General features: G+C 34.6%; 2 protein-coding genes across 3 annotated transcripts; both read right to left on the bottom strand.

Annotated features, from left to right (window-relative positions):
• Positions 1-705: 705 nt before the first annotated feature.
• LOC143910524 (nischarin-like) lies at positions 706-3,035 on the bottom strand. The gene is made up of 4 exons (XM_077429032.1): positions 2,412-3,035; positions 2,087-2,333; positions 1,886-2,007; positions 706-1,500 (listed from the first exon to the last, which is right to left on the bottom strand). The coding sequence occupies exons 1-4, from the start codon at positions 2,853-2,855 to the stop codon at positions 892-894; spliced, it is 1,422 nt and encodes a 473-aa protein (XP_077285158.1). The 5' UTR covers positions 2,856-3,035; the 3' UTR covers positions 706-891.
• A 4,667-nt stretch (positions 3,036-7,702) lies between these two features.
• On the bottom strand, positions 7,703-10,387 carry LOC143910385 (kelch-like protein 25). Of its 2 annotated transcripts, none has more exons than XM_077428831.1 (10): positions 10,097-10,387; positions 9,879-10,018; positions 9,634-9,809; positions 9,322-9,519; positions 9,091-9,252; positions 8,858-9,013; positions 8,618-8,775; positions 8,354-8,549; positions 8,058-8,244; positions 7,703-7,984 (listed from the first exon to the last, which is right to left on the bottom strand). In XM_077428831.1, the coding sequence occupies exons 1-10, from the start codon at positions 10,207-10,209 to the stop codon at positions 7,845-7,847; spliced, it is 1,626 nt and encodes a 541-aa protein (XP_077284957.1). In that variant the 5' UTR covers positions 10,210-10,387; the 3' UTR covers positions 7,703-7,844. The 2 variants fall into 2 exon arrangements, with proteins under 2 accessions (XP_077284957.1, XP_077284956.1); XM_077428830.1 differs by having other exon boundaries at positions 8,336-8,549; positions 10,097-10,313.
• Positions 10,388-14,825: the final 4,438 nt, after the last annotated feature.

The raw sequence follows: 14,825 nt of genomic DNA, 5'->3' as shown, positions 1-14,825 counted from the left end.
ATATGCATGCAAGTACACAACAAATCTCCTGTGACCCCGAATTATGCAAGTCAAATCATTTTTTGTATCTTATACAGATTTAAAAGTTTCTGGCGTACAAATAAACATTAAATATTTCGCGAATGGCAATTTATATAAATGGCGCGCGCATTTACGACAGTGAAAGTCGGATGCCAAAAGCATTACTTGTGTTAATGTGGTTAAAATGATTTTAAGATTGAAATGCCAATGTTTAAATCTGATTCACGGTAAGTAGATGAACAGTAAGTAGTTATGTAGATGCCTAGTGCATACCAGTGCCGGTTTTAGGGCGGGCTGAGTCAGGCGGCGCCCGAGGGCGCCACACGATGCATCAAAGGCGCTCTAAAATTTAAAATTAGAGCGCCAAAAGCCATACAAAATTTTAGATTAGAGTGCTAAAGGCGAAATTTTTTTCTAAGGGTGTTTAGAAAAAATTGCCCGAGGGCGCCATTGGATGTAAGGCCGGCACTGGTGCATACAGAAAGGCAACGCACACTGTGCACATTGCGCAGTGCTAATACGGAACAAAAGTGCTCGCATTATAAGCATACACATATCATATAATTTATTTTATTTGTGACATTTTTTTATATATATTTTGAATGCTATACAGTGTATGCAAGTCATAAGTTTAGAATTTACACATAGAGTGTATGCAAGTCATTACTTCCTGGGTATTTTGAATTGACCAATAACAATCGCGCATTTTTCCTCCTACTCCCTAGCTAATTGTGTATAATAGAATGGGTTTGTAATATAATATAATATAGTATTATCATAAGAGTAACAATTTTTTATTCAAAAGCGTTCCAATCAATGTGTAATCAATCGTTCGTTAGTAAAAATGATAAGAGTGATTATCAGTTGTGATTAAAGACCGCTACCTCCCTGTGCCGTAAACGTCGAATACACATGGTCATTACTATTGAAAAAATTAGGCGTTTTGCCCTCTTTGACAATCCTAAGAGCTTGGAGGACCCTAGCCGTGTCCAATTCTTTTTCAGAAGGCTTTTCACTGTCTAAACAAATGTCACTCATCCTGTTGTTGAATTGCTCGATGACTTTCACTCTATAGTCCACCACCGAGGCGACCGGATTTGCAGTCAATCTCAAATTCTCCAAACAAGGCAGCTTACAAATATGTTGGACCTCCTCCACGTCCGATATAACATTGCAGCTAAGATCTAAATTTTCTAACGAGTACAATTTGCTGAAGCCGGCCAACGATGATATCTTATTTTGCGACAAATTGATGGTGGATATCTTTCCCAATTTCGAATGCCAATCTTCACACTTTGAAAATAAATTTTCACTCAAATCCAAATACGACAATTGAGGCAAGCTAGACAAATTTGAAATGTCCGTTAATTTATTTTGACGCATCGTCAATGTTTGCAGCTTCGGTAACAATTTTATGCTCGAATCTATTTCCATTATATAATTACATCCAAAATTGACTTCTTGCAATTCCTTCCATATCTAAAAATATTATTAAAATAATTAAAATTTTAAAGATAAAATAAAAATACATAAACCCTTTGAGTGCCGACGTCTTTTCTGTTGAAAGTCTTAGCAGTTGGGGATTTCCATCAGAAAATTCTGCTATGGTTATAAATTCAGAAATTCCGGTGTTAACCAGTCTTTATAAACGTTGACAAATGAATGACACGGATTACACGAACCATGTTCAATGCATTTTTTTTTCAATGCTACCTGAAAAGGCTTAGCGGGTAGTATTCTTGTTTACTTTGTACATGCTTAAAATACAACGCCTGTTAGTGTTTTTCAGGCCCATGGACTTGTTGGCAAAACGCCGATCGGCGTTGGTCAGCATTCAAAGGGTTAAATAATGTCTGAAACATACCAAATTGTCGTTGTCATCATCGGAAACTTCCTTATGTACAAAATCACACAGAACAATATCACTTATTTTATTAGCTTCAGTAAAATTCACATGTAAAGATTTCAATGTGTCTCTTAGTGTCCCTGTATGATCAAAAAAAGTTACGTAATCATATAAATATCAAAAATCCATAACATTACAAAAACTTTTATATGCATTTACCTGTGCAAGTAATCATATGCATCGGATAGTCGAAGACGGCAATTTTTTGTATAGTTTTGAACGGGGACATGTCAATACCCAACGTGTTAGGAATTATGTTACTATTCCCAAGATGTTTGCTTTCACCTCGAACAATCAACTTCTTCAACTGGGAGCAGAAATCTAGCACGTGACTAAAGTCATACTTCCTATCGGCCAATTCGAAAGACGAACACGCCTGTTTTAAACGTTGACTTATAGCAAAAAGCTGAAATAAAATATCATTGGATACAATAATACAATATTCGTCAGATGTATGTGTATAATAATGAATGGTCGATTGTACCTCTATTGCAAAAAGTTCAAAAAATTCTCCACTCGCTAAAAGTTTGTCGCCTTCGATGAAGAATTTCAATGCGAGTTGTTGGAATATGAAAAGTGTATCATACTGTGGAAATTCAAGGAAAGTTGCGAACTCTCTAGGCATTGTAAGTTGCAAATAATTGAAAACACTCTTCAAATACGTGTCAAGGGCCTCTCTACGCTGCTCTATAAACTTGGGACATCTGTTTCTGATGGCCTTTTTTGGCGGCAATAGGTCTTTGGTAACGCCGTGGTCCACTACTAATCTAGAATGCAACTCGTCGAAATCTTTATATCTGTGTGTCAGCGTCCATGTTACCTTGTTGATGTTGACTCTGATCTTGTAGAATGTGACATTGTCGACATCTTCGGAGTCATACACGGTCACCGACGCGTCATCCTTGTAATATTGTGTATAACAAGACATTGCGGATCGATACGGCGTGCGGTTGTCATAAATATATATTTGGCATAGTAATAAATAATAACTACGATCGAACTGTTGACGATTAGGTTCGTCGACACAATCGTGATGACCTCATTGCTTTGAATCTCGAACTGTCATTTTTCTGTCAAATGAACTTTTTTTTAAATATATTTTGGTCCTAAGCTCTTCGATAACGCATACTGCCTCTCTTTATGTCAATCACTATTGTTGTGCCCGTTGATTTCAGCGGGTGGTTTCGGAAAGGAATTAAATACACAAATTAAAATAAAGTTGTATATTATTAATGGGTCTACCTCACGGCACCGAAAGTCAAAAGATTGAAAAAGCAAATATCGGAAGGCAAAGATCGAAAATCGAAAGATATGAAGTCGAAAGATAAAAAAAAGGGTGCATGGTAAACGGTACTATGTTTATATAATATATATGAGTGGCATGCGGTGAAATTACCTTTCTTTTTTTCATGCAATTTAATTTAACCTTGTTTAATGTGCGCGCGTAGGATATGGGAGGAAAAGCCTGTTCCTCTTGTATCCTGCTCGCGCAAATTAAGTGAGGATGTACGACGGAGGGAGAGGGAGTTTTACCGCACGCCACTGATATATATATACTAACCGTTTTTCATATGTATGCATAGTAAACGAACATTTTCGATTTTTTAACATTCGGTGCGGTGACGGTCACCCGTTATTAATACACGAATTAAAATAAAGTTGTATGTTTAGGGCTGCCAGATCCAAACCGGGACATTTAGTTATTTTAATATTAAATGAAATCAATTACATATTTGCCAAAGATTGGAAAAAAATGATTTTCTCAATCTCGCTTTTCTTGATTTTTTAACCATAGTTGTGGCTGTGGATCTACATGGATGTGGTTCGCTACATTGTATTAGTATTGTATTGGTACCCAAGATAAATTTGAAAATTAGCCTGTATTATCTTGAATCGAGGACGATAATATCATATAATTCTCCATCAACTCAAGTTGCGCGATTGCATCATCGCCTTACTCTACGTATATTTTCTTGCCATCGTATAAAAATATTAGTAATGAAAATATAAAAGATATTTAAAATATTAAAATTAAATTAATCAAACAAATCAGTAACCCAAATTATTGAATTATTGGTAATGAAATAGGTACAAATAAAATGTAAGTCAAGTAACAGAAGCCGTTGTTATTGAAATATATCTATACACAGTTATCAGAAATGTCTTATTAACTAGAGGAAGAACACATTAAAAGTTGGAAAAGACTGAACTGAACTGAAAAACTGAATTCAACATCATAATTTTAACGTGTTGGTCTTAAACTTTCGTAATTTACAAAAAAATATTTATTGACGTCTCGTAATCATTAATGATTAAATAGTATTTTTTGAATGAAAAAGTTTCAAAATCACTGAATTGAAAATGTTTATGTAGTTGAATTAAGAAGAAAACAGTTTGAGAATAATTCTAGGACAATCAATTTTTTTGCCCCCATAAAATAATTGTTTTTTGAAAAAAAAAACGCTTTACAAAAGTTTGAGAAACACTAGATCTTTAAAAAATCTAAAACACAAACCAAAAGTGTTCTCAAAGATTCAATAGTTGATTTGGAATACAAAAATAAATAAAAAAAATATAGTTTTCATTCATGGTTTATCTTAAAAATGGATTTGAAGTTCGTGTCGAGCTAAGCTCGACATACGACTACAGAACTTACAGAGCCATGTAGAGCCTAGCTCTACTACACACAAGTAGAAATATTGTGATTACATAGAATAAATACTAAAGAAAATATAAAAATATATAAAAAATTGAAAAACGTTTCTTGATGTTTTTGACACTTACTGAAAACATAGATTAAAAATTCGTCCAATAGAATTATCCCCTAAAAATATTAATAAGCCAAATAAAATTATGAAAAACAAATTTAAAATCATTGATAACCCAAAAAAATGTATTTATTAAATTTTTTTGTCAGTCGCTAGTGCTAGCATTATAAAAAAAATCGGATGTGACCGACCCATGACTTAATCTATGTTTTTGAGAAATATAAGAAGTATAAAAAAACAAACCGTCGCTATGAAAATTCGGGGTACTGAAAACTGCGCAAATATTATTGCGCGAATGACTAGACAGTCGATAATAAAAAAAATCTCGTAAAAAACGATTTTCGTAGCGACGGCTATCATGGTAGCGATTCACTTTTGCAATATAACCCGTTTAACAAAAAATATATATGTATACAGCTACATTTAGAAAGGTCATCTTGGGCAATCACATTATTAAAAAACAAACAATAAAATTTCTCATATTATTAGATACAAAGATGTGCGTGTTTCTGCATTAAATGTATTTGCGGTTCACGTTGATTTTGTAAATTGTCACGGTGGCAGAAACTGCAAAAAATTTAGGGGACGGGTAGGAGTTGGCAAAAATTATCAACATAATTCGGAAATGCTTATATTTTATTTTCCAAATAGTAATTTTGTGCTGACGAGATTTACGTATACAAGTTTTGAGTTATAAGATACGAGTTTCGAATTATATACGAAATTGTTTATATGGTTACATTAAGAAGACAGTTTGAGAATAATTCTGGATCTTTAAAAAATGTAAAATATGTACATAATTCACTTGTTGATTTTGGATACTAAAAAAATAGTTTTCATTCATGATTTATCTTAAATGGATTTGATTTGAGATCGTGTCTACATATGTACATATGTAGCTAAGCTAGACATAACAAGTACAGAGCTTGCAGAGTTTACAGGGCTTGCAGAACATACGATTAGAAAGGGTTAAAGTAATATTTTGATTACTTTGAATCAATAATATAGGAGAATATAAAAATAAAAAAAAGATATAAAGAATTGAAAAACGTTTCTTGAAATTGTTGATACTTACTGAATACATAGATGGATCGCTTGAAAATAGATCCAATAGAATTATTCCATAAAAATATTATTTAACTAAATAAAAGTGTAAAAACAACCTTAAAATCAGTGAAATATCATTGAAAACACAAAAAAATTTAATTATCAAAAAAAATTATTGGAGAATCACTAGGGCTAGCATTAAAAAAAATGTCATAAAGGATTTGAAAACTGTTTATTTATGAGAAAAATAAACGTTGACTTCGTCGAAGAGAACGTGACAAACAATTCTACAAATCGTTTGAGAATAACTGCAATTTAATAAACGGGCGGAAATCTATAAAATCGTTTGAATTCACGGGGTTACATTATTTTGAAACGAATTTTACAATAGAAACATATTAATAAAATAAAAGTTTCAGCGCCATGTGCTAAAATCTTCAGAAATATACAATATTAACAAACGAGTCTGCCTTTTCTTTATTTTTAGTTATTGAAAAATGTTGATACGATCGATTTGAATTAATTTTAGGAATTTAAAATCATTTTATCTAACAAGAAAAATTATATGAAATGAAGTAGGTATAAAAATTCGTGAATTGAATAAATTTTTGTATTAATTTTGTATAATTATAATCATGAGTTAAAGATATGAAATATATGTTTTTGATTTTGGCTACTCTGTTATTGATCAGCTCATTTGGATAATATTATTTATTTATGTAAGAAATAACATAAATCGATAAATGAACATTAAATATTCACCGACAAATCTAATCTATAATTTGGAAAGAGACTTTGTATGTATCCTTGGTCGTCGTCGTCGTCCGTAGATCGGTGACGTCATCGAACACGTGATTCGATTTTTTTTTTTTTTTCGATCCATGGGCGCCGATTTGTTTTTTTCGATTCAATGGATTCACCCCCGCGGGGGCGCAAGTAGCTTCATGGGGCCCCGCCAGGGGCGCCACAAGGGGCGCAGCCCCGTGGGGCCCCGAAGGGGGCCCGGGGGGCCCAGCCTCATGGGGCACAGCCCCATGGGGCTCAAAAGGGGGCGCCACATGGGGCGCAGCCCCGTGGGGCCCCGAAGGGGGCCCGGGGGGCCCAGCATCATGGGGCGCAGCCCCATGGGGCTCAAAAGGGGGCGCCACAAGGGGCGCAGCCCCGTGGGGCCCCGAATGGGGGCCCGGGGGGCCCAGCCTCATGGGGCGCAGCCCCATGGGGCTCAAAAGGGGGCGCCACAAGGGGCGCAGCCCCGTGGGGCCCCGAAGGGGGCCCGGGGGGCCCAGCCTCATGGGGCGCAAGCCCTAATAGGCATTAACTAAGGGGGGCGAAGCCCTAGACGGCAATTAATCATGGGGGCGCGGAGGGGCGAAGCCCTAAAAGGCAACTGATCATGGGGGCGAAGCCTTAGACGGCATTTAATCATGGGGGCGCGGAGGGGCGAAGCCCTAAAAGGCATTAACTAAGGGGGGCGAAGCCCTAAACGGCAATTAATCTTGGGGGCGCGGGGGGCGAAGCCCTAAAAGGCATTAACTAGGGGGGGCGAAGCCCTAGACGGCATTTAATCATGGGGGCGCGGAGGGGCGAAGCCCTAAAAGGCAACTGATCATGGGGGCGAAGCCCTAAACGGCAATTGCTCATGGGGCGTGGAGGGGCGAAGCCCTAGAAGGCAAAGGCTCAGGGGGGCGCCGAGGGCGAAGCCCTAGAAGGCAAAAAAAAATTTTGATTTTTATTTTTTTTTGATTTTTTTAATTTTTTTTTTGATTTTTTTTTTTTTGATTTTTTATTTTTTTTATTTTTTTTTTATTATTTTTTTTAAATTTTTTTTTTTGATTTTTTTTTTAAATTTTTAAATTTTTTTTTTTTAATTAAATGTTTACTATTAGCTTAGTCATGTTTAAGCGGTTTATTTTATAAACACTGAGCGAAGCCGGGTTATACAGCTAGTAAAATATATTTTGAGAAGTTGTTGCATATTATGTATTTATTCAAAAATTTAGATACAATAAAAATTCAAATATTACAAAAAGTATACATTAAATACATTTAATCACTATTTCATGTTACGTTTATTTAAAAAAAATAGAAAAAACTGCAGTCGGTCAAATAATCGAATCATACGGAATGACATGTGCAACCGCATTATATCTTTCTTTGCTAAGACTTTTTGAAGCTTTCCAGGATTTCCTCGTCTCGTCGTATTCCCAAACATCACTGAAATAATTATCGATATCACGTCCACCTAAAAATCAAAACCATAAATAAATTCTACATTTCAGACCTATAAAATCAAATTAAGTTATAAAAGAACTCACCCATGCAAAGTAGTTTATTTTGGAAACAGCAGAGACTGATTCCGGATGCAAGTTTCGGTAGTTTGGTGAATGCTGTCCACACATTTGCATTCGGATCGTAATGCTCGACATTGTCGAAACAAATAAAAGATTTTTGTATTGTTGTATTTCCACCAGCGACGTAAAGTTTCCCTTTGAATGCGATGCTCTAAAATGGTGGAATCAAAATTTAGTTAATTTTAATTTGGATAGTTTCATATTATTTGCGATAGTTGTTTATAAAACTAATTGATATTCACCGAATGACCATGTCTTGCCTGAATCATCTGAGCGCTGTAAGTCCAAGAATTGGTCTCCACTGAATACATCTGCACTTTATTCGTATTTTTCGCATGTTCACGCGCAATTCCGCCTGTTACAAAGATTTTGTCATCGATGACAGTAGCACTATGATAACTAACAGCCATCAATAATGGAGCGATGATCTTCCAATCCCCAGTCTTGCTGTTCCACCTAATCGAAATAAATAAGCGTTAACTGCTCTTTTAATCAATCTGATGAAATGATTGCAATTTAATCACCTTTCTACCGAAGATAAAAAGCCATCTCCATAACCACCAATGGCGTAGACATCCGTAGATGAATCGCGACAAAGTGTCACTGCTGAGAATTCACAACGGGCTTGATTTAATGGCTTCAATGGATGTTTCTGACCGTTTTTCAAATCAATGTATTCCACCTGAAAACAAATAAATTTGTTATTGATGTTATTTGGTACCGATCTCTATAAGCAGGTATTTCACAACACTGGAAAACGTTACTGAAGTCACTGCTTTATTCGAAGAATCACGTCCGCAGATTATAAGGATCCAATCTTTCACGATGACGGACGCAAAAGTTATTTTATGAATTCCAATGTCTTTGGATAGAGTCCAACTTTTCTTTTGTCCGTCAAATATATCGATGGTACTTGCCACCTGAAAACACATTTTACAATAAAGTAATTAATTTAAAATACAATCAAAATATTATACTTGTGATATAAAACTCTCACATCAAAATAATTTCCCCCAACCAGTGCTATTTTTTCCTTTTTTATACGAGGGGCCTCTCTTTGGATGAAAGATCGATCATTCTTATCCATAATTGCTTGTCTAATTAGGGTAATACACTCTGCACACGAATGACGTAACGTGATTAATTCATCAACGAGAAACTGAAAACATAACACATTATTCGAATTATTTTTATCACTAAACTGTAACATTCATTTAATTTCAAATACCTCCAACGGCAGCAGGGATAACCTCACAGATCTCATCAGCGGTGCCAATTCTTTTTTACGGTTCGCATCATCATGATTTACCCACAATTTCACAGCATTGAGTACGTCTTCTTCTGAAGGCACGATCAAATCGTCCGATTTCAAGATTTCGATCACGTTGGACGCTGGCAGATTGAGAAAATCTTGAGTTTTGTGCAGCTAAAACAGAAGTGGAATTGAAAAATATTTAAGTGACACATATTTTTACAAACCTCTTCTTACTTTCACTTACGATCACTATTCAAGAAAATTTTTTATATAATCAACACTCACCGTCTCAAAATTAGTCAGAGTCAAATCCATTGCTTTTGTTATTAATTCGGAATCTTCCGTTGATATCAAAACTTCCAGACAGTTTGAAAGATCAACTGTTTTAAATTGCTTTGGAATTTTTATTTCGAGTCGGTTGGCTAGCTCCATTAATTTTTCAACGTGATTTTCGTCGATACCTTAAATTTCAGATGATTACATTTGAAGACGAAAATAATTGATTTTATTTGATTTTTATGAACTCTTACTTATTTCTCCAGTGTAACAATACTTCAGGATTGCTTCGATAACCTCGAAGTCAAAATCTGAAAAGATCCCCTCCACTAGACCTTCCTTTGTCCCAAAGAATTCGCTGCACGCCATTAGGACGACCAAGTGCGCGGGGAAGCTGCAATTATGAAAAATTATATTTTAAACTGACAAAACAATTTGGATTTTAAATATTTTTGGATTCGAATTAAGATACTTTCGGCCTCGGACAGTAAAACCGGTGTCGCATTTCTTATCTTGTTGCATGGCATCATACAAATACTCCACCCGTTTTGCAGCAAAATCGGACATCGATTTCACTACGAACATCTTGTTTCTGATTTTCTTAGATTTCTCCTGAAAAAAAAAACATTGAAAATTAGACAATATAACTATAAGTGCTGAGCATAATAAAGTTAGACTTACCAATCGGAAAGAATAGTAGCGAATGATTAGGAGCACTGTTGTTCTGTGGTTTTATTACTATAGATAAGTATATCTTAACCCTGCTGTTGCATTGAAACGTACATACGTATATGTATGTATTAATTATTTACGTGTACTAATTTGCATTATTTGAATTTAATTATTATTTTTAGTTAATTATTATAACAATAATCTAGGTTATTAATGTTATTATTATTAATATCATTATTTTATTAGTATAATTGGTACTATATTATTTTTATCTCTTTTTTATTTTTAATGTTTATTTTTTTTCTTTTTTCTCTTACCTACATATGTATATGTGAAAATTGTAAAATGGTTTATTTTCTAATAATTATATTTTGTCATTATTTATAATCAATAAAACTGTAAATTTTCCAAACAAAGGTTTAAATAAACAAAGTAACGTTTAGTTATTTTGTTTATTTTATTTATTTATTTATTCTCAATCATTGAGAAGATTGAATTTATTTTTCCCTCGAATCCTCTATTGATCAATTTTATAATAAACATAATTTTTAAATAACCAAAAATATTTACGAGCGATGGCTAAAATGAACAATCTGAACAAAGATATTGTGTCTGGATTGGTATTGGTATTGGGATTTTGATTTCTGAAATTTCAAATAATTGAATTGTTAATGCGATATTCACATCTTTTGCAGGAATAAAAACAGTTTTTTGAGTTTTTTACAACGAATTTAGGGTTAAAGGGCTAGCGTTAGATTGTTTACACGGATATGACATTATACCACAGAAAAACTTGTTTTTACAATAATGATGAAAAACCGCATGGAAAAAACCACTCATCCGATATTAAAATAATCGTCTTCTCACAAATAAAACACATTTTGAAACTTAAAATAAGATCATCGAAATAAGACTACTCAAATCCTCCATGCATATTTTGCACTCAAAAGGAATAAAATTTAAAGTAAAGTAATTCATAAGAATTGATTAATAACTGAAAAATGTATTTTCTTCAAGATAATTTCAATGATAGTGGAAAAACCGCACAAAAAAACAACTGACTATTGAAAATAGAAGAAGGATTGTTGATACTGGTTTTAACTCTTATCTATAATATTATATTATACTAAATGCATTGTGTCAATGCTCACTCAATTTATTTCCGTTTATAAACACAAAAATTCGAACTCGAGATTTTAAATCGATTCATGGTTTTTAAATAATGTACGTGTGTGTGTGTGTTATCTGTCACTGAATTGTATATCATCACGCTGTGGTTTTTTTCCGAAATTTTAGGTTGACCGGAAGTGGTACCTTCCCTTATAGGTCTTCTATTTTTATAAGTTTTTAGAACCAATTTTCTCAAAAGCTGCCCAACGGATTGGGATGAAAAGTCTCATATATGTACATAAATAAATAAAATTTGGGTGTGACCAACCCATGACTTTATCTATTTATTAGAGGAATATAAGCAAGTCACAAAACAAAATTCTATATTGAACCGTACAGACACATTCACACATACCGGCAGCATTATGAAATACTAATAGCCAAGACAGCATTTTCGATACATAATGAGCGTAAATGTATGGAAACTTGCACACGACAAAAGTTCTACTTCCGGTTGTCGGATTTTGTTAAATTTTTTTTCATTACTTAAAATCACTATCACTTTTATACATAATAAATATCAAAAATATTAAAATACTTTAAAAAGTCAAAATAAAATAATGAAATATTGTTTAAAAAAAAATATTACTTCCGGATTACAAATTCTGACCAAAACCTTATCAGCTCTAAGTTAGTACATAAAGAATACAAATATAAATTTTCGGCTTGATACATTCAGGGGTGTGGGCAGGATAATGGGCACAACATTTTTGACCTTTCCAAGAGGAAAAAATCCCACTTCCGGTTCATTTAATTTGGTGATTTATTTTTTTATTTTTTCTTAAAATCACTATCTTTATTATACACAATAAATATCAAGAAGATTAAAGTAATTTAAAAGGTCAAAATAAAATAATGAAATATTGTTTAAAAAAAAATACTACTTCCGGTTTACGAGTGCGTGGACAAGTGTGGAGATTTCAAAAAAATAAATTTTAGAATACCAGGAGTATACGTTATGCATAAGGATGTGGCGTGACGACCGATCATGTCGAGCAAACGCGGGGAACCATTTAGAAAGGTCATCTTGGGCAGTCACATTATTAAAAATCAAAGAATGAAATTTCTCACATTATTAGAAACAAAGATGTGTGTGTTTCTGCAGTAAATTGTATATTTGCAATTCAAGTTGATTATGTAAACTGTCACGGGGGCAGATGTTGCAAAAATTGTAGTTAGAATTTTAAATACACAAGTTTATTTATGTTATGTAAGGGGACGGGTAGGAGTTGGCAAAAATTATAAACATGATGCTCAAATACTTATATTTTATTTTCCAAATAGCAATTTTTGCTGACGAGATGTGTCTACAAATTTTGAGATACAAGATACAAGTTTCAAATTATAAACACAGGTTTCTAGTTACATTATATATAAATTGAAATTACAAATTACTAGTTAGACAGTTCAATCACAAGTACTAGTTACTATCAGGGCAGTTTAATCACTAGTGCCGAAACAAAGGGTAATATAATGTAGGGAAAATATAATGTAATTTAAAACGCCTGTAATATCTTAACAGTGTTATCACTTTACCGGTGGATTTATATATATATATATATATATATTTTAAATAGATGTTTTCCTCAGGATCGCTGGATTCTAAGACAATAGATGTCTGTTAATTATCTTCGACAGTAGCAGGGAGTCTCACGCTTTTGGAAGCGAGTTAACAGTTGTTTCACTCTCCCAAATTAAATCATCCAGTAAAACTTCTATCTTCACCTCCAAATTTCCATTTAACTCCAGTTTCGACGTTTCGAATCCCGTTGAACAATTTCAGAAGTGTCACACGAGAAAGACAAATCGTATCAGGCAACCATTTAGTGAAACTTGTAAATAGTTATAACTGACGGCGGGTTCAAATGTGTTGCACCAGTGGATGAGGACTGTCGTGGATGGAGACGGAAAGCTCAGCTGAAGATGAACCGGACATTGATGACAGTCTCCTTCCCGAAAAACACTACTCGGACCATTTGAAGTGTCAAAGGAACGTCCGACGCCACATCAGAGATATGGTCTAAACTAAAAGCAATTTACAGCCATGTGTTTTAACTGTTTGATTGTCAAAGTACCATTTTATTTGACGACCAGAGAATGGTAGTGTTAAAATAACAGATTAACAACCTCGCCTGGTTTGAAATCAAAGTCGAAGAAACAATATTGATTACTTCATGGTAAAATATTGAAAATATCAATGTGATCGCTGGCCAAATTCAAGTGAATTAATGAATAAATTAATTCCCCATCTCTCAATCGTATCTATGAAGCACGATTACAAGGGTCTTATATAAAATAAATATTTCTGTTGATATTGATCGTTTTTTTTTTTGTTTCGTAATGACATAATTCGAATTATAGAGGTTTTGATGAACAATACATAAAATAATAAGAGCCTGCATGCATTCAAGTATATTTGGAAAAATAAAATAAAATATAAGTTCTGGACACTCATTATCCTTTACAGTGTGGTAAGAGCTAAAATCACATAAAAGTTCTGTCTAAAGCAATATGAAAAATATTCGTGTGTTCGACATGTTTTTCCATCAGGGCCAGTGCCTCAGCTTTGGTTCTACGCGCCATCCATGAGATTATTAACATCTTTCTATATGTTTAAAGGCCTGCATTAGGATCCCAATACCCAATACCCAAAATTCGACGTTTACCTTATGAAATACTCTAAAGTATACTGCCTGGTTCGCATATGATTTCGGACGGTTGAACCAGTCAGTATATGTCAGTTGAACCAGTCAGTGGTTGCGAACCAGGCAGTATATGTCGGAGTATTTCATCACGTAAAAGGAGTTAATTCATAGCACGGCAATACTGAAGTACTCGCAAAGAGCAACCAATGACAAGAAGGAGCGGGTCGACCGAGCCTCGCTTCCGAGCTTAAAGGGTCCGCCCTGTCGAGAATTCCGACTTTTACCCTTCTATTATTATAACATTTCTCTGATTTAGGTGATTTAAAAAATAATGTAGCATCAGTGAGTCGTCGCCTGCCTGACAGAAAGATTTGTTCCGACCAAGTCTTCATGGTCAGCTTTCGTGGCGTTACGACCAAAGGAGCCGTTTTGGAGGGAGATCGGCGCAGAGCGCGCGTCCACGCCTCCTATTCGTTTTCCGCGTCGGTCGAGTGAACATCTCTGTTCGCTACCGAGTTGGTTCCCACCACCGAGTCCCGATCAGCTCAGCCTTGATCGGCAGACGATACTGGAAGTACAGCTTCAGTATACGTCCGGTGAGAAGTGAGGAATTCCTGGTCTCTCTTCGTCGAAGTCAGATCACGTAGCCACGTGGTTGAGTGAGGTTATCATAACCTCTTGAACACGTGCGCGCTAATTTCAAGTCGGACTCCC

This window comes from Arctopsyche grandis, chromosome 4 (genome assembly GCF_051622035.1).
Source record: "Arctopsyche grandis isolate Sample6627 chromosome 4, ASM5162203v2, whole genome shotgun sequence".
In the NCBI taxonomy this organism is placed as follows: domain Eukaryota; kingdom Metazoa; phylum Arthropoda; class Insecta; order Trichoptera; family Hydropsychidae; genus Arctopsyche; species Arctopsyche grandis.
The sequence above is the reverse complement of the archived record's forward strand: the minus strand, read 5'-3'. Positions and strand labels throughout refer to the sequence as shown.

Excerpts from the sequence above, each read along its gene's own strand:
- LOC143910524 (XM_077429032.1), bottom strand. The coding sequence starts at position 2,855 with ATGTCTTGTTATACACAATATTACAAGGATGACGCGTCGGTGACCGTG. Across the intron at positions 2,334-2,411 it reads TTGAACTTTTTGCAATAGAG|CTTTTTGCTATAAGTCAACG; the intron begins GTACAATCGACC and ends ATTTTATTTCAG. Across the intron at positions 1,501-1,885 it reads ATGATGACAACGACAATTTG|ATATGGAAGGAATTGCAAGA; the intron begins GTATGTTTCAGA and ends TAATATTTTTAG.
- LOC143910385 (XM_077428830.1), bottom strand. The coding sequence starts at position 10,209 with ATGTTCGTAGTGAAATCGATGTCCGATTTTGCTGCAAAACGGGTGGAG. Across the intron at positions 9,253-9,321 it reads TATCCCTGCTGCCGTTGGAG|TTTCTCGTTGATGAATTAAT; the intron begins GTATTTGAAATT and ends TTATGTTTTCAG. Across the intron at positions 8,776-8,857 it reads CGAATAAAGCAGTGACTTCA|GTGGAATACATTGATTTGAA; the intron begins GTAACGTTTTCC and ends ATTTGTTTTCAG.